The sequence below is a fragment of the Martes martes genome (genome assembly GCF_963455335.1).
Source record: "Martes martes genome assembly, chromosome: 1".
NCBI lineage: Eukaryota > Metazoa > Chordata > Mammalia > Carnivora > Mustelidae > Martes > Martes martes.
The window spans coordinates 158,276,320-158,296,066 of NC_137888.1; the positions used below are offsets into that span (position 1 = coordinate 158,276,320).

General features: G+C 44.3%; 1 protein-coding gene across 1 annotated transcript in view; it reads right to left on the reverse strand.

Annotated features, from left to right (window-relative positions):
• Positions 1–17,295: 17,295 nt before the first annotated feature.
• ALDH1L1 (aldehyde dehydrogenase 1 family member L1) overlaps positions 17,296–19,747 on the reverse strand; it is a 108,982-nt gene continuing 106,530 nt past the window's right edge. Inside the window, exons 22-23 of the mRNA XM_080805995.1 lie at positions 19,428–19,627; positions 17,296–17,639 (exon numbers count right to left, since the gene is read on the reverse strand). Coding sequence (XP_080662121.1) covers positions 17,584–17,639; positions 19,428–19,627 — 256 coding nt within the window. The 3' untranslated portion in view covers positions 17,296–17,583. The remainder of the gene's footprint in view (positions 17,640–19,427; positions 19,628–19,747) is intronic.

The window sequence follows — 19,747 nt, forward strand, 5'->3', positions numbered from 1 at the left end:
TCCTGTGCCCAAAACCGAGTTCTGAGGGCACAATCAATTGGAGTCAACTGACAGATGCCAGATTCATCAGTCAGGAACACAGAAGGAAGCCGTGCCACTTATAACTCCCAGATGCTGCTTGAGAACGGGATTCTAGTAAAACACCTGAACTCTGGCAACATTTGGAACATCCCCCTGAGGCCAAACCCCAAGCCTGAGCTTCACCCTAATACTAGTCCTCGCCTCAGGCCTCAAGTTAAGACTGCACTACAATTGAATTGGCCCCTAACATCTTCAGGATTCTAACCCTTATCCTGGGCCTGAATGTGACCCTGACCAAACCCAAACCCTGGTTGGGAGGGTCCAGTGGATTGTGGACACCTGGACAGTGCAAAGCCAGTCGAGCAAGAACAAAGAAGGAAACTGTGTAGATTGCAACTCCTGGGATGTTGCTGGACACCATGATTCTAGAGAAATCCTAAACCTCAGGAACACAAGAAGCAATTCCTGAGGCCAAATGGGAAGCTAGATCCTCACCCTAATGCTAGACCTTAACTCAACCTTCAGGGCATGACTCAGCCTTGCCACCACTAAGTGTCTACCATCTCCTGGATTCTCACCCAAACCCTAGGAATGGCTCTGAGCCTACTGCCACTCGAATGCTAACTCTGAGGAAAGATGGGATTTGGGACCAAAGACTGGTTCAGGACAAATCCAGCAAGAAAACAGGATCCAGCCATGCACCAGGCAACTGGTGCAGTGAAACAAAGAGCAGGATTCTAGGGAACACGTGACACTCATGCCCAGTAGGTGAGTAGACCCTGAGACCCCACCCAAATCCACAGTTCCACCTTAAAGCTCATTCAGGCCCCAAAGCAAGTCTCCACACTGCCTTCGGATTGACTCCAACCCTCTACCAGACCATAGCCCTAACACTAGTCCTGCCTGTAGAACAACCTACTGTGCCTGAACACTGGTTCTAAGGGCACAATGGATTTGGGTCACCTGGAAGATACCAGACTAATGGGGTCAGAAAGGAAAGGAAAGAAGGAAACAGTGTCATCACCAAGCCCCCAGATGTTGCTGGATGGGGAACATGATTTTAGCAAAAAACCTGAAACAACCACACTAACAGCATCGCGCCCTGAGGCCAAAGCCAAAGACCAAGCCTCACTCTAATGCTAACCCTCTCCTCAGCCCTCAGGATAAGACTCTGCATGGTCATTGAGTTTGACCCTAGCGTCTTCAGGACTGTAACCCTAACCCTGGCCCCAGCTGTGGCCCTGACCAGACCTAAAGCAGAGTTGGCAGGGTCCAATGGATTGTAAACACCTGGGAAGCACCAGGTCAATCAGGCAAGAACAAATTTGAAAACATGGAAATCTGGAACCCCTGGGATGTAGTTGGCCACCACAGTTGTAGTGAAAAGCCAAAACCTCAAGAACTCAGGGAGGCCAAATGGGAAGCTGGATACTCACGCTTCTGGTTTTTTGTCTTGTTTTATTTTGTTTTGTTTGGTTACACTAAGTCATGTATATTGTTTTTATTATTATGTTTAATTGAGAGCCAACATAGAGTTCATCTTTAGTTTTAGATGTAGTATTCAACGATTCATTAGTTGTGTATAACACTCAGAGCCCATCACGACACGTGGTCTCCTTAATAGCTGTCACCCGGTTACCCCGTTCCCCCACGCCCTCCCTTTTGTAACCTCCAGTTTGTTTTCTGGAATCCAGAGTATCCTGTGGTTTTTCTCCCTCTCTGATTTCTTCCCATTCAAGTTTCCCTCCTTTCCCCTATGATCCTCTGCCCTACGTCTTATTTTCCACATGTGAGTGAAATAATATAATTGTCTTTCTCTGACTGACTTACTTCATTCAGCATAGTACCCTCCAGTTCCATCCTTGTCAATGTAAATGGTAAGTATTCATCCTTTCTGATGACTGAGTAATATTCTGTTTTATATATGAACCACATCTTCTTTATCCAGTCATCTGTTGAAGGACATCTCGGCTCTTTCCATATTTTGGCTAAAGTGGACATTGCTGCTATGAACATTGGGGTGCAGGTGCCCCTCGGGTCACTATGTTTCTATCTTTGGATAAATACCTAGTAGTGCAATTGCTGGAACATAGGGTAGCTCTATTTTTTAACTTCTTGAGGAACTTCTATATTGTTTTACAGAGTCATCCCTTATCTATAAATACTCTGAAAGGGTTGTATGTACCCACTTTCCCAGAACCTCCTCTAATTCTCCCTGGGCTTTTGCCCTGTATCCTCCTCCAAAATAGTGCACTTCAAGGTTGCCAATAAACTCCTTGTTGACAAATTCAAGGGTCGGTCTTCAGTTCTCATCTTACACAGCATTTGACACCATTGATTAATGACTCCCTCTGCCTTAAAGGCCCTTTCTGAGCTTGGTGTCCAGGACACCTCTCACCCAGTTCTCCTCCTACCTCATTGGTCACTCATTCTCATTTGCCTTTGCTGGTTCCTCCCCATCTCTCCAATCTCAAAACACTGGCAATGTCCTAGGGCATATCCTTAGTCTGCACCCCTCCTCTATCTATACCTAGCCCTAGCTGAGCTAATCCAGGGTCATGTCCTACTTAAGGGCTTTCAATGGCAATGACGCCCCAATCCACATCTTCAGCCAGGATCTCTCTCCCTAATTCCACCTGTATAACTTGTCTATTTGGCATCTCTAAGTGGATGCTTAATAGGCGTTTCAAATTTTACACATCCAAAACAAGCCCACTCAACTTTCCTTGCCAACTTTCTTCTATGTCCTTTCCATCTCACTAAATTACACTTACATTCTTCAGTTGTGTAAGCAAAACATCTGGACATTATTCTCAAGTCTTTTCTTTCTGTCACACCTCATACCCAATCCATCAGCAAATATTATTAGTTCTCTTTCAAAAGGTGTCTAGAAAAATCAATCCCCATCATTTCCACCAATACTACCTCCTCCTCTCACCTAAATTAGAGAAACAGCTTTCTAATGGTGTCCTTGCTTCTATGCATGTCCTTATAGTCTAATTTCCACACTTAAACATTGATTCAGATACTACATTTCTTAAAGCTATATCTATCAGTAGGCTTTGGCTGTATAAAAAACCACCCCAAAACTGCATGGCTGGAAACAACATTCATTTATCTCATGATTCTGTGGGCCAATAATTCAGATTGAGCCCAGTGGAGTGGTCCACCTGCTGATCTCCTTTTGGACTTATGTATATGCCTGCAGTCAGCTGCTGACCATCTAGGTGGCTGTACCTCTGGGAATCAGCAATGCTGAACCGCATGTCTCTTAACTTCCACCAGGCTACCTCAAGCTTGTTCATAGGGTAGGGGTGGTTCAAAGCACAGAGGGAATGAAAGCTTCATGCATTCTTGAGGCCAAAGATTGGAGCTGGCACAACATCATATCTGTCACATCTTATCGGTCAAAGAAAGTCACAAGGCCAAGCAAATTCAAGAGATGGAGAAATAAACTTCATTTCTTGATAGACACAGTGAGCGGTTTACCTCATTCCCATTCCCTTCAGATCTCTGCTCAAATCCCACCTTATCAGAAAGATCTTTCCTGAGCACCCTATAAAATTAGTACCTCTCCCGTTCCACTCTTGCACAAAGACAGCATTCCCAATTCCCTCAGTGCTTTATTTTTCTCCAAATACTTACCACTACATGATATAGACCAGACTTGTTGTTGGTTTCCTGTTTTTTGCCAAATAGAATTTATGAAGCAGAAACTGCCTCTTGGAAAGTATTTGGCATATAGCAATTACTCGATATGTATTTGCAAAATAAAGAAATAGAAAAATGTCTGAATCAGCTATTGATTCAATATGCTGATGATAATGGTAATAGAATCAGCTGACATTGAGCACTGACATTGCACACAAACACGTGCTGAACACTTCAGATTCATTGTCTTCCAACACTCTCAATTACCGTGGGAAGTAAGGAGTGTGAAGATTCCATTTACAGATGTGAAAATCGGGCTCAGAGAGGTTATATATTTATCCAAAGTCACAGAGTTATTAAGTGATAGACTGAATATTTGAATATGGGTACATGAAAATGACCTTTCATTGTCAATGGAGGTGATTCTATTTTTCTTTAAACCATCCTTGTATTCCTAGAATGCACACAATTTGGTCATAATGAATCGTTCTCTATCAACAGAGAAATTCAATTTATGAGCATATCATTGTCAATTTTAACTATCTTTCCATTTGTGTGTTTGTTCCATTCATTTGGTTTTATGCTGTCTTTGTCAAGTTTGGACACTAGCAACATGACAGTTCTATAATTATAATTAGAAAACGTTCATCTTTTTCTATGCACTGGGACATAGATTTGAAAATTATCTATTTCCTAGCAGTTAAAGAAAAAAAACTCTTTCCTGGTCTGAGCTGAAAGTCTTTGTTGGGGTTAGTGATTAATACTGCCCCTGTTCCTCCGTTCATCCACTTCTTTTTTTTTTTAATTTTTAATTTCTTTTCAGCATAACAGTATTTATTGTTTTTGCACCACACCCAGTGCTCCATGCAATCCGTGCCCTCCCTAATACCCACCACCTGGTTCCGCCAACCTCCCACCCCCCCACCCCTTCAAAACCCTCAGGTTGTTTTACAGAGTCCATAGTCTCTCATGGTTCACCTCCCCTTCCAATTTCCCTCAACTCCCTTCTCCTCTCCATCTGCCCTTTTGCTCAATGTTATTTGTTATGCTCCACAAATAAGTGAAACCATATGATACTTGACTCTCTCTGCTCGACTTATTTCACTCAGCATAATCTCTTTCAGTCCCGTCCATGTTGCTATAAAAGTTGGGTATTCATCCTTTCTGATGGAGGCATAATACTCCATAGTGTATATGGACCACATCTTCCTTATCCATTCGTCTGTTGAAGGGCATCTTGGTTCTTTCCACAGTTTGGCGACCGTGGCCATTGCTGCTATAAACATTGGGGTACAGATGGCCCTTCTTTTCACTACATCTGTATCCTTGGGGTAAATACCCAGTAGTGCAATGGCAGGGTCATAGGGAAGCTCTATTTTTAATTTCTTGAGGAATCTCCACACTGTTTTCCAAAGTGGCTGCACCAACTTGCATTCCCACCAACAGTGTAAGAGGGTTCCCCATTCTCCACATCCTCTCCAACACACGTTGCTTCCTGTCTTGCTAATTTTGGCCATTCTAATTGGTGTAAGGTGGTATCTCAATGTGGCTTTAATTTGAATCTCCCTGATGGCTAGTGATGATGAACATTTTTTCATGTGTCTGATAGCCATTTGTATGTCTTCATTGGAGAAGTGTCTGTTCATATCTTCTGCCCATTTTTTAATATGATTGTCTGTTTTTTGTGTGTTGAGTTTGAGGAGTTCTTTATAGATCCTGGATATCAACCTTATTTTTTTTAATTAAATTTTTTATTTATTTTCAGCGTAACAGTATTCATTGTTTTTTCACCACACCCAGTGCTCCATGCAATCTGTGCCCTCCCTAATACCCATCACCTGGTTCCCCCAACCTCCCACCCCCCACCCCTTCAAAACCCTCAGGTTGTTTTTCAGAGTCCGTAGTCTCTCATGGTTCACCTCCCCTTTCAATTTCCCTCAACTCCCTTCTCCTCTCCATCTCCCCTTGTCCTCTATATTATTTGTTATGCTCCACAAATAAGTGAAACCATATGATACTTGACTCTCTCTGCTCGACTTATTTCACTCAGCATAATCTCTTCCAGTCCTGTCCATGTTGCTACAAAAGTTGGGTATTCGTCCTTTCTGATGGAGGCATCATACTCCATAGTGTATATGGACCACATCTTCCTTATCCATTCGTCCGTTGAAGGGCATCTTGGTGCTTTCCACAGTTTGGCGACCGTGGCCATTGCTGCTATAAACATTGGGGTACAGATGGCCCTTCTTTTCACTACCTCTGTATCCTTGGGGTAAATACACAGTAGTGCAATGGCAGGGTCATAGGGAAGCTCTATTTTTAATTTCCTGAGGAATCTCCACACTGTTCTCCAAAGTGGCTGCACCAGTTTGCATTCCCACCAACTGTGTAAGAGGGTTCCCCTTTCTCCACATCTTCTCCAACACACGTTGGACCCACACTAATTGCTAATTTTGGCCATTCTAACTGGTGTAAGGTGCTTTCTCAATGTGGTTTTGTTTTTTTTTTTGAGATTACTTTTCAACTTTATTGAGGTATAATTAACATATAAAATTGTAAAATATTTAAAGTGTACATTGTGATTATATTATATACATGTACATTAGAAGAGGATTCTTCTCATCTAGTTAATTGAAACACCTATCACTTTACATATTTACTTGTGTGTGAGAACATTTAAATTCAACTCTCTAAGCAAAATTCACTTATAAAGTGTTATCAACTATAGTCATCATGTTATACAATAGATCTTCAGACCTCTCCCTAATCCCTTCACCTCCCAGGCCCCCACAACCACTTTCTACTCTATTTTTAAATGAGTTTGATTTTCTTTTAGATTCCACATATAAGTGATACCATGCAGTATTTGTCTTTATCTATCTGAATTATATTATTTAGCATAATACTCTCAAGGTCTATTCATAGTGTCAGACATGGTATGATTTGAATCTCCCTGATGGCTAGTGATGATGAACATTTTTTCATGTGTCTGACAGCCATTTGTATGTCTTCATTGGAGAAGTGTCTGTTCATATCTTCTGCCCGTTTTTTAATATGATTGTCTGTTTTGTGTATGTTGAGTTTGAGGAGTTCTTTATAGATCCTGGATATCAACCTTTTGTCTGTACTGTCATTTGCAAATATCTTCTCCTATTCAGTGGGTTGCCTCTTTGTTTTGTTGACTGTTTCTTTTGCTGTGCAGAAGCTTTTGATCTTGATGAAGTCCCAAAAGTTCATCTTTGCCTTTGTTTCCTTCGCCTTTGGAGACATATCTTGAAAGAAGTTGCTGTGGCTGATATCAAAGAGGTTACTGCCTATGTTCTCCTCGAGGGTTCTGATGGATTCCTGTCTCACGTTGAGGTCTTTTATCCATTTCGAGTTTATCTTTGTGTACGGTGTAAGAGAATGGTCGAGTTTCATTCTTCTACATATAGCTGTCCAGTTTTCCCAGCACCATTTATTGAAGAGACTGTCTTTTTTCCACTGGATATTTGTTCCTGTTTTGTTGAAGATTATTTGACCATAGAGTTGAGGGTCCATATCTGGGCTCTCTACTCTGTTCCACTGGTCTGTCTGTTTTTATGCCAGTACCATGCTGTCTTGGTGATCACAACTTTGTAGTAAAGCTTGAAATCAGGTAACGTGATGCCGCCAGTTTTGTTTTTCTTTTTCAACATTTCCTTAGCAATTCGGGGTCTCTTCTGATTCCATACAAATTTTAGGATTATTTGCTCCAGCTCTTTGAAAAATACCGGTGGAATTTTGATTGGAATGGCATTAAAAGTATAGATTGCTCTAGGCAGTATAGACATTTTAACAATGCTTATTCTTCCGATCCAAGAGCATGGAATGGTCTTCCATCTTTTTGTGTCTTCTTCAATTTCTTTCATGAGTGTTCTGTAGTTCCTCAAGTACAGATTTTTAACCTCTTCGGTTAGGTTTATTCCGAGGTATCTTATGGTTCTTGGTGCTATAGTAAATGGAATCGATTCTCTAATTTGCCTTTCTGTATTTTCATTGTTAGTGTATAAGAAAGCCACTGATTTCTGGACATTGACTTTGTGTCCTGCCATGTTACTGAATTGCTGTATGAGTTCCAGAAGTTTGGGGGTGGAGTCTTTTGGGTTTTCCATATAAAGAATCATGTCATCTGCGAAGAGAGAGAGTTTGACTTCTTCCTTGCCAATTTGGATAACTTTTATTTCTCTTTGTTGTCTGATTGCTGTTGCTAGGACTTCTAATACTATGTTGAACAGGAGTGGTGAGAGTGGGCATCCTTGTCGTGTTCCTGATCTCAACGGGAAGGCCGCAAGCTTTTTACCATTGAGGATGATATTTGCTCTGGGTCTTTCATAGATACATTTGATGAAGTTCAGGAATGTTCCCTCTATCCCTGTACTTTGAAGCGTTTTAATCAGGAACGGATGCTGGATTTTGTTGAATGCTTTTTCTGCATCAACTGAGAGGACCATGTGGTTCTTCTCTCTTCTCTTATTGATTTGTTCTATCACATTAATTGAATTGTGAATGTTGAACCATCCTTGTAACCCAGGGATGAATCCCACCTGGTCATGGTGGATAATCTTTTTAATGTGCTGTTGGATCCTGTTTGCTAGGATCTTGTTGAGAATCTTAGCATCCATATTCATCAGGGATATTGGTCTGAAATTCTCCTTTTTGGTAGGGTCTTTGCCTGGTTTGGGGATCAGGATAATGCTGGCTTCATAAAAAGAGTCTGGACGTTTGCCTTCTGCTTCAATTTTTTGAAACAGCTTCAGGAGAATAGGTGTTATTTCTTCTTTGAAAGTTTGGTAGAATTCCCCAGGGAATCCGTTGCGTTCTGGGCTCTTGTTTTTTGGGAGGTTTTTGATCACTGCTTCAATCTCGTTACTAGATATCAGTTTATTCAGGTTGTCAATTTCTTCCTGGTTCAATTTTGGGAGTTTATAGTTTTCCAGGAATGCATCCATTTCATCTAGGTTGCTTAGCTTATTGGCATATAACTGTTGATAATAACTTCTGATGATTGTTTCTACTTCCTTGGTGTTAGTTGTGTTCTCTCCCTTTTCATTCATAATTTTATTAATTTGGGCTTTCTCTCTTTTCTTTTGGATTAGTGTGGCCAATGGTTTATCGATCTTATTGATTCTTTCAAAAAACCAGCTTCTAGTTTCATTGATACATTCTACTGTATCTCTGGTTTCTACCTCGTTGATCTCTGCTCTGATCTTGATTATTTCCCTTCTTACGTGTGGAGTTGGTTTGATTTTTTGTTGATTCTCCAGTTCTTTAAGGTGTAGAGACAGCTGGTGTATTCTGGATTTTTCAATTTTTTTGAGGGAGGCTTGGATGGCTATGTACTTCCCCCTTAGGACCGCCTTTGCTGTATCCCATAAGTTTTGGACCAAAGTGTCTTCATTCTCATTGGTTTCCATGAATTGTTTAAGGTCTTCTTTGATCTCCTGGTTGATCCAAGCATTCTTAAGCAAGGTGGTCTTTAGCTTCCAGGTGTTTGAGCTCCTTCTGAACTTTTCCTTGTGATTGAGCTCCAGTTTCAAAGCATCGTGATCTGAGAATATGCAGGGAATAATCTCAGTCTTTTGGTATCGGTTGAGCCCTGATTTGTGACCCAGTATGTGGTCTATTCTGGAGAAGGTTCCATGTGCACTTGAGAAGAATGAGTATTCTGTTGTTTTAGGGTGGAATGTTCTGTATGTATCTATGAGGTCCATCTGGTCCAATGTGTCATTCAATGCTCTTATTTCTTTATTGATTTTCTGTTTGGATCATCTGTCTATTACTGAGAGAGGCATGTTAAGATCTCCTACTATTAATGTATTCATCAGTATGACTCTATCTTGATTAATAGTTTTCTTATGTAATTGGCTGCTCCCATATTGGGGGCTGAGATATTTACAATTGTTAGATCATCTTGGTGGATAGTCCCTTTAAGAATGATGTAGTGTCCTTCTGTATCTCTGACTACCATCTTTAGTTTAAAATATAATTTATCTGATATGAGAATCGCTACCCCGGCCTTCTTTTGAGGCCCATTGGCATGAAAGATGCTTCTCCATCCCTTCACTTTCAGTCTGGGTGTATCTTTAGGTTCAAAATGGGTCTCTTGTAGACAACATATGGATGGGTCCTGTCATTTTATCCAATCTGCAACCCTGTGTCGTTTTATGGGCACATTTAGGCCATTCATATTGAGAGTGATTATTGAGAGATACGTTTTTATTGACATTGTGTTTTCTTTGAAGTCTTTCTTTCTGTCGATTGTCTCTATATTTCTGTTCAATGCTATTCTTAGGATTTTCCTCTTTTATAGAACCCCCCTTAATATTTCCTGCAGTGTCGGCTTGGTGGTTGCATAGTCTTTTAAGCCTTGCCGGTCTTGGAAACTCTTTATCTCTCCATCCATTTTGAATGCCAGTCTTGCTGGATAAAGTATTCTTGGCTGCATGTTCTTCTCATTTAGTGCCCTGAATATATCTTGCCAGCCCTTTCTGGCTTGCCAGGTCTCTGTGGACAGGTCTGACGTTATTCTGATGGGCTTTCCTCTGTATGTAAGGAGCTTCTTTGTCCTAGCGGCTTTCAAGAGATTGTATCTACAGTTATGATTTCCCAATTTTACTATCAGATGCCTGGATGTTTTTTTGGAATCTATAATCTTGGGGGGGGAGACTGTTCTGCCTCTAGTACATGAATGCTGGTTCCATTCGCGAGATTGGGAAAATTTTCATGAAGAACTTGTTCCACTATATCTTCTAGACTTCTTTCTTTCTCCTCCCCTTCAGGGATTCCAATAATTCTGACGTTGGAATGTTTCATGGCATCATTTATTTCCCTGATTCTGTTTTCATGGCTTCTAAATTGTTTGTTCCAGGCTTCTTCCTGATATTGTCTCTCTATCTGTTTGTCTTCCAGATCACTAATTCTATCTTCTGTCTCAGTTACCCTAGCTTTTAGAGAATTTAGATTAGATTGGAACTCATTGAGAGCATTGTGAACCTCATCCCTGGTGGCCTTCAGCTCTGCCCTAACATTGTGAACATCATCGCTGGTGGCTTAAATTGTGCCTTAATCAATTCCGTTTGGTCATCCATGGCTTTCTCCAACCTAGCTATTGCCTGGATATTTGTTAGCCTGAATTCTCTTTCCGACATATTGTCTATGTTGATAGCCATTAGTTCTGTTGCAGAAGGCCCATCCTCTGTATTTTTCTTCTGTTGGGGATTCCTCCTCCTAGTCATTTTGGTGAGAGATGACTGGACAGATGTAGCTGGATGTATCAACCATGGTGCAGTCAAGGTGCACCCTGGAACGCTTCTGAGCACTCAGGATTCCCCACCCAAATGAGAGAAAAGAGAAAAGAAAAAGAAAAGAGAGAGAGACAGGGAAAAAAGGGAAGATAAAAGAGAAGGTTCAGCCCAAATGGGCCCCAAGGTGAGATTTATGAAGTATACAAAGAAAAACAGACAAACAAAAAGACTGATAAAAGTATATGACAAGAGAAAAAATATATATGTATAAGCAAAATATATATATATATATATATATATATATGCAAAAAAAGTAAGAACCTCGTCAAAAAGAACCCCAAGTATAAGATTTATATACTACCAGGACAAACACAAATACACAGAAACACTGGCGGAAGAAAAAGATGGGAGCATGGTTATAGATTCTCATTGTGGGCGAGGAAGGTTATTTTGATTCTTCCTGGATGTATCTTGATATCTTTGTTAAGGGACTCAACTTTCCTAAGATAAAGGGGGATTAAAAATTGGTTTACCTATAGGGGTAGCATTGATTGGAGAAAGGAGGTTACCTTGAAGTTTAACTCTTTATGAATATTAGAAAATAAAAATAAAAAAGGAATAAACTGGACTAAACTAAACTAAAATTTTAAAAAAATTAAAAAAAATAGAAAATCAAAAGAAAAACACAGGTGTATGTATCACAAAGTTCAGGTTAGAAGTTTATTATGGAATTTGATGTACTGGACATCTCACTGTGATGGTAAATAGGTTAAAAAATTATCTATATAAAAAAAGAGAAAAAAATGAACCAGAATGAGTTAAAAATAAAAGTTGTATCTATGAAGTAGTGGTGGTTGTTCTCTTGTAGTCTTTTTTTTTTTTTTTCTTTCCTGGTTGGTTTTCTGGGGGAGGGTGCTGCCCACGTGGGTTTTCAGTCAATGATGTTCCCTGAGTTAAGTCTTCCCACCCCCCTCAAGGGGGTGGGCTCTGTGGAAACTGGTGTTTTCAGGCTTTTGTTCTCTGGAGGTTTTTATGTTTGTTCACTTCTTTTCTCTCGCCTTGACAGCTTTTGATGGTTTGGGGGGGTTTAGAGGAAAGCAAACTGCACCCTGACCTCCCACTCAGAGAAAAGCCTCAGTCTGCTCCCTTGTGGGTGCTGCAGAGCCCAAATTAATTTCCCGTTGGCCGCTGGCAGAGCAGGTTCCTAGTTGCGGTCCCTGGGGATGCAGGATCTCCTGCTTGTATGCAAAACCACAGCAGCGGCAGCTGTCTGCGCAGCTCCAGACCACCAGAGAGGTTCCAAGCAGCGATCGCACACAGATTTTCCCGCTGGCCAGGGGCTGGGGGTGCCTGGTCCTTCCGGGTCTAAGAGCGCCAGGCTTGAGTGCACCTCTCCTGGGGGAGGGTGTGGGGCGCGGATGTCTCAGGCTGATAGTAGGTGCGCATTCTGCCATCTGGCGCAGCTCCCAGCCCCTCACAGGAGCCAGACTCCATGCATTTTCGGGCGCGCTGGCAGCTCAGGGACCAAGACTTGGTTTCTCCGCCGCACTCTCTCTGGCTCAGCGCCAGGGGAGGCTGTCCTGGGTCCGGGGACTTAAGCCCCTGTCCCTAGCTGCCCTGATTCCCACAACTTCCCCCCACAATCCTTTGCTCTTTTTGAGTGCTTTCAACCAGACTCCAAGTTAAGGCTGGTCCCCAGATGCAGGGCACTCTCGTATTGGGGTATTCCTTTCCAATCGGAAAATAATACCTGGTGGCTCCCTCCCCCTTTTGTTTATCTTCCAATATCAGTCCGATGTTCCCACTCCACTTTACCTGCCCACTGGTGTCTTCTGCCCCTGTAGAGATCCAGACATGTATAATTCTGATCTCAGGCTGATTTCATGGGTGATCGGAGTTCTTTAGTAGGTAATCAGCTCACTTTAGTGTACAGGTTGAAACAGCGCCTCCTCCTACTTCCCCGCCATCTTAGAGCAATCCGTTCCCCCACTTCTGGGCACGTGGAGCCAGAACTTCCTGCTCCCTTGGTTGGATGGGTCTCTGTGGCTAGCCTGGGCCAGTTGGTTAGGAGCAGAAGTGACATGTCATTTCCAGTGAAGAGCATTTAAGTGTTGACGCAGACTCTCCAGGGTGTCTTTCCCTCTGCCATGCCAAGATGTTATTATCTTGGAACAAGGAGCCCCTTGACAATCTGTGATGGACACAGACCATAAGTAAGAAGCAAGCTCACTGAGTTGTTAAACTAGCCACTCCTGAATGTACAGAGGTAACTGTAAGAGTTGGCTCTTCCATGGTTTTCCAAAAGTAAACAAATCTGGTCAGGTCTTTACTACTTCTTAAAAGAATTGTAGAAAAAAAGAATTTTTCTAGAAGATAAATTCTAGAATTTAGAATGATCAGCATAGCGCTTTATTCATTTGGTCAATAACAATCCATTTCAATAAATACATGAAGCCTTTCCTAAGCACTGGGAGTCATGAAGTAAACAAGCTGTGCATTCTGTCCTCATTTTTTATAGTAGACACTCAACATTTCTTCAATGAACAAATAACAACTTTAATATAAACTAGACCTTGAAACTTATCTAGTCCACTCCATGAATCATGAAAGTTAATATTTACCTTGTTCTCACTGAGTGTTAGGCAATTTTCAAAACACTGTGACATTTTATGGATGAGGGGATTGAAGCACAGAGGAAGTTTAGTAACTCATCTAAGGCCAGTATGAGAAAAATTTATCAAGTCATTCATTCCTAGGTACTTATCAAATGCCTACTATGTACCAAGACTGTGTTTCTAAGTGAACTGGTCTCATGCATGTATTCTGGGCATGACTGCTTACTCTATGGAAGGAAGGGTTTCAATTTGATGCTCTTTGTAGAGTAATGTGTATCCTCATGTCTTTATTATTAAACTCCTTTACCCATTTGAAGTGCAGTTTATAAGGGAACTTCACTCCTTGGCCCAGCTCAGAGGACCCCATGACATTGGGATTGTGGTTAGAGTGCCCTCCAGGGACTCACTGCCCAATGTGTCTTACACATTCCCTTGGGAGAAGCAGTGCTTTTGAAGGATTACTGATGAACATGCAACCCAACCATGTACCTAAGTGTGTTCTCACATAACCGGTTGTTCTCTGGAGCGTTCTCTGCTCCTACACTCTTCTCTTCCTGTGTCTCCTTGGGTACACAAACCGTCTCTTCCTTGGGGTTTTCCCAAGAAGAGCAGTTCACAGGAAAGCACAGGGAATAGTGAGGAATCAATGAGCTTGGAGGGAGAAGGGAAAGAAGTTTCCACCACACACTCCCACATATCCCCCAAAGAACATTTGCCTCAGCCACTGGGGAGTCACCCTTCCCACCTTCCCCCTGTAGCATTTACCAGGTCCACCTCCTCCCTACACATATTTCAAAGTCCTCTTCCCTGTGTGACATAGAGCAAACCTGTGGTCATCTTCTGATCCTGAACATACCCACCATCCCCTTTTAACCTCATCAGAATATTTTCTTCTGATGAAATGCAAGGCTCTGCCTGAAATGGCTTCTGGTGAACTCTATTTCCTCTGGCTCATCATGTTTAGATCAAGTCAGATGAACAGAGAGCTAAAACTGAGCTTTAGAGTCCATCCTCCTCTCCACCACAACCCACTGTAGTTGGAGGAGTACGTAGTGTTCCAACCATGCTGCCATGTCGGTCACTTGGGCTGCCAGTGGGTCAACATGAGCTCAGCCTACCTTGGGGGAAGGTCCTAAGACACAGCAGTCTGCAGCTTAACACCCTATTATAAATAGTATAAGGCAGTGGTCATCACACAATAAAATGTTTTTTTGTTTGGGTTTTTTTTTAGGACTCAAAAAGTGGATTTCTTTCTGTACTCCAGAAAAACTAGTTGGTTTCTTCTCTCATATGGACACTGAGTTAGATCACAGGTCCAGTTCCCTCACACTCTTGCTGACTAGAAAATGCTGAGCTAAACTGTGGTCCAACTTTAAAATGGCATAAAATTTCACAGCATGCAGTTTTGATACCAAGCGCACTACTGTTTTATCCTTCTACTGCATTCCTCTTTGCCCCGATTCGCTCATGCATTTTTTATTTTATTATGTTTCTAAAATGCCTTTAACTCTTCAGTTAATTTGGACAAAGATAAATGCATTTAAAAAATCACAAGAAGACAACAAGATTATATCTCCCATGTACCAGTCACCTTGGTTGATATGCACCTCCATGTTATTGGGAATTCAGGTGTCTGCCATTGTGTGCTGCTCACCCCTTCACAGGTGTTGCCCTATCTGCATGGTCAGAAAATGCCCACCAGCCTGTCTCCTGGGTCTCCTTCCAGCCAGCCCAAGGGGAGGAAAAGACAGAGAGCAACAACATGACCCCCTTTACAGGGCATGTCTGTGGACGGGCAGGTAATCACTTCCATTCACATTCCATCTGCTAGGCTCAGTTCCATGACCATCACCTAACTGCAGAGGTGATTGGGAATTCTTTCTTCAGCTCAGTCATATGCCCATGTAAAATTTGGGGTTCTATAACTCAAGAAAGAAGGGGATAAAGGAAATGAGTAAACTAATAGCCTCACCCTTATTACTGTGAGACAATAGAAAATGCATTTTGGTCTCTTCCCTTGGCTCCTGGCATAGAGCTCCTGAAATTCTTGTCCTTTCCCAAGTGGTAAGTACACTAATATTTGTCTCTGACCCCACATTTGACAGAGAGCTCCCAGAACCTTTGTAAATTCATAAATGGGAGGAGCAATAGGAGCATCTTTTATTCTATCGAGGTGATTGGGTGGGCTCCTGGATGGCAACTGGTCACCAGAAAGATGAAGCTCAGCATTTTCAGCCCCCACATCCAACCAATCTCCAGAGAGAAGAGGGGGGCTAGAAATGAAGTTAGGGATTGATCATGAATTTGTGAGGAAGAGTCCATAAAAATCCCAGTAGTATGGGGTTTGGAGAGCTTCCAGGTTGGCAAAGATATCCACACCCACGCCAACTCCACAAGTACAAAGACTCCTGTGCTCAGGACCCTCCCAGACCTCACTCTATGCATCTCTTCATCTGGCTCCTCCTCTGTATCCTTTATCATATCCTTATTACACTGGAAACATAAGGTTTCTCTGAGTTCTGTGAGACCCTCTAGAAAATTAATGTAACTCCAGGTAGGGGTCATGGGAACCTTCGATCTGTAGCCAAATCAGATAGAAGTTGTGAGGCAACCTGAAGATCTGCTACTTGTGACTGGCATCTAAAGTGGATGGGAACAGTTTTGTGGGACTGAGCTCTCAACCTGTGGGATCTGACACTATTTCTGGGTAGATAGTGTCAGAATTGAGTTAAATGGTAGGACACCCAGCTGGTGTCATAGAGAATTGCTTGATGTGGGAAACAGCCCCCACATGTGGTGACCAGAAGTGTCAGAAGTGAAGTGTTCTGTGTAAAAGTAAAGGAGTCCCAACAGGAAAGAAATAGAAAGGAGAGGAAAGCAGGGTGGTTTTTCTTACAGATTTACCTTATAGTTACAGGAGAATTCTTGAAGAGAGGGGAACCTAAAAAGGTAGGAGCCCAGCCCTGAACATCTAAATCAGAGGTCTCAAGTGGAACTGTAGGGAGGCACCCTGGCTGAAACCAAGCTCTCTGTGTGTCTCTGAGGAGGGAAGAAAAGGGTTTCTTGGCTCTCTTTGGGTTCAGATGGGCATGTGCTCCACATGTTGCCTGCTCTGCTGGGAAGGGCTGTTAGCAGGGAGGCCAGATAAGCAAAGCTGGGGCCGGAATGTTCCTAGCAAAGCCAGGGAAACGGCAGGGGGAAGAGGGGAACTTCAGATGGTGTGGAGCCCAAAGAGACAGAGCCACGTGGACTGGGGTGTTCAAATGTCAAGCAGAGAGTGCCATGTGGGGTAAACTGAGGCAACAACAGGTATGTAGAGGTGTAATGTTTGGGACCTAGGGCGTGGGGGTGAAGAAGGGAGGGCCTTAGAGTCCTTCAGAATGAGAGGAAAAAGAGAGAGCAGGATACTGGGGCCAAGGGGAAATCCACAGAGAGTCACAGAAGACACAATAGAGGGAAAGATGGAACCCATCCCCCAGCTCTGAAAGGCCAGCCTGAGGCAGCACAGTGCCAGGAAGATAGAGCTGAATCACAGTGGGAGGCTTCTGCTGAACTTCCTGCTTCCTCTGCTCTGCATTTCCCAGGAGTGACCCCACAGATGTCTCCCATGCCTAGCTTCATCCTAGCTGATACACACCCACGTTTCACTGGTACACCTCTCCCCAGGGTGCCTTCCTCCACTTGAGTGCCTGGACTGACAGGGCCACTCAGGAGCACCCACAGATGGAATGAGAGACACAGGGTTGCCACTGGCCAGAACCTTTATTCATTCTGGGGCCACTTTCTCAACTAGCCAAAGGTCTCTGTGATCGGACAGGGGTGGGGGTGTCTCAGTGAGGACAGGGGTATAGGCAGGAGGCTTCCACCAGCATTTCCTGTGGAAGTGCTACATGCTCAGGAGAAGTGAGAGGGTGGGAACTCCAGGGAAGCAGCCTTGGCTTCCCCCCGAGAAGGCAGGCCCGGTTCAGGCCAGGTTGTAGAGGGCAAGGACACGTCGTGGAGAGGGGGGCTTTCTTGCAGGAGACCTTTCTTCAGTACTCGAAAGTAACAGTCTTGACCCGCAGGTACTCATTCAGGGCCGCCTCTCCTGCAAGACAGCACAGACCATTGGGAAAGGTCATCTTCACAGCGGCCTCTAGGGCTGGCCACACCTTGTTGCGAGTGCTGCAACCTTTTTACCTCACACATCCCTGCAGCAACCGTGTGGGGTCAGCCCCAGTTACAAAAGAGAAACCAAGGCCCTGGCAGGTCTGGCATCAGTTGTGGGGTGGGGAGTGGTAAGGATTCCACTGCAGGCATAGGAATACAAACTAACTGGGGGCAACTGTTCCAGAAACTTCCCTGCTCTAGCTCTTCTAGAAGAATGGCAGCCCCATCACCCTGAGGGCAGTTGAGGGTCTCTCTGGTGCCTTCCTACTACCCAGAGGTGCCAGCCCATTGTCTGTCCCCACTGCTGCCCCCCATGTAATTCCAGGTCATGCTCCTACTGGTGAAGGGAGTCGCAGGAACCCAGAATTTAGCTGTTCTGCAGCTGTTGGGTTCGGTCCCACAACCAGTATGTGGGGCCTACAGTTGCCTGACATCTTCCCCACATGCTAAGGTTGGCTCCAGGAGCCGGGGCCTGCTGAGGTCTCTGAGCCAAACCACAATGGATTACTGGGGATGCCTGGTTTATGTGCACAGGACAAGGGACGAGGTGGCAGCAGAGAGGATCAGCGGGAGCACCTCAGGGGCAGGGCCATAAGTGACAGAGATCAGATCCTGGGGACTTGGCACCCCAGCCTCCTGAATAGCAGTGGCCCTTGTAGATTCCCATGGAGGAACCAAGAAGCAGGGGTGGGAAGAGATGGCAGACAGGGACAAAGGGAGCAGTACTGTCCAACATCATGTATGTGCATGTGTCTGAGTGTGAGTCCCACCTCTGTGTGCAGTGTTCAGTGTCAGACTTTGGCGGGGAGTGTTGTTGGGGCTGCTTTCACAAGCCTCCTTGGGGTTTTCTGCAGGGTATAAAGGATGGAGTGAGGGTAGAAAATGAAATAGCAACTTCTCTATGGTCAAGCCTCTGCTCAAACCTCCCTGAGGATCCTGAGTTGGGTTCAAGGATGAAGGCTCTGAGAGACAGCTGCTCTCCCAGACCCTGCCCTCTCCTGCCCCCCACCACCACTGCTGGGCATCAGAGCTGGGATCCCCAACTGGAGTCAGTCCTCAACTGCTGGATTCCATGGTGGCAGGATGGGGAGACAGCACTCATCCTAAATCACGCCACAGCCCGGGGAAAGTGGAGTGCCAGACCAGACCTCCACTTCCCCTGGCAGGCCAGGTGGGGCTTGTGCTTGGCTACCTGGGTGAGAGTGTTTCTACACTGGGGACTCACACTGCCCCACTGGGCTCCACACTCAGCCTCCACAGTTTCCCCTCTTTCTGTGGATGAGGATCTGACTACAGCCCCCAGGGCCCTGCTCTCTGGTCCCCTGCCTGCCTCCCCAGCCTCTTCCCCTCCAGACTTCCCCATCCCTGCACTCAGGCCCCTCTCTGCAGCTCCTAGACCACAAAGCTGGTTCTCTCAGGACCTGCTGTCCTCTTGGCCAGGAACACATATCCTCAGGTCTTCCTACCGCCTCCTCCAGCCACTCACACCTCAGCACAGGCGCCACCTTCTTGGAGAGGCCCACCCTGGTCCCCACTAAAATTACCCTCTTGGTCTTCCTGCCAGATCACTCTGTCTCGTCCACTTCCTGCACTCCTCACTTCCTAGCAGGATCTTGCTTAGTGCCTTAATTATCCCCTGTTCCCTCCCAGTTGTCAGCATATAGCCTGGCCCCCAGGACAGGGCCTGGCACCAAGGAGCCTTAACAGATGTTCAGGATTAAGTTACCGAGGTCTTTGCCAAAGCCGGACTGCTTGAACCCTCCAAAGGGAGCGGCAACGTCAGTCTTGTTGTATGTGTTGACAAACACGGTGCCTGCCTCCAGCTTGTCACTGACATACAAGGCCTTGTTGATGTCCCTGGTGAAGATGCCAGAGGCCAGACCAAACTCTGTGGCATTGGCCCGAGACAGCACAGTGTCCACGTCGCTGCAGGGAAAACCCACAAAGAACTCTGTGAGGAGGGTCATGGGGCCACAATGTGCATGGAACACAGAAAGACCTGTGCTCCTTACTCCTGGTGGGGGGGGGCAGCCAACTCCAAGCTCT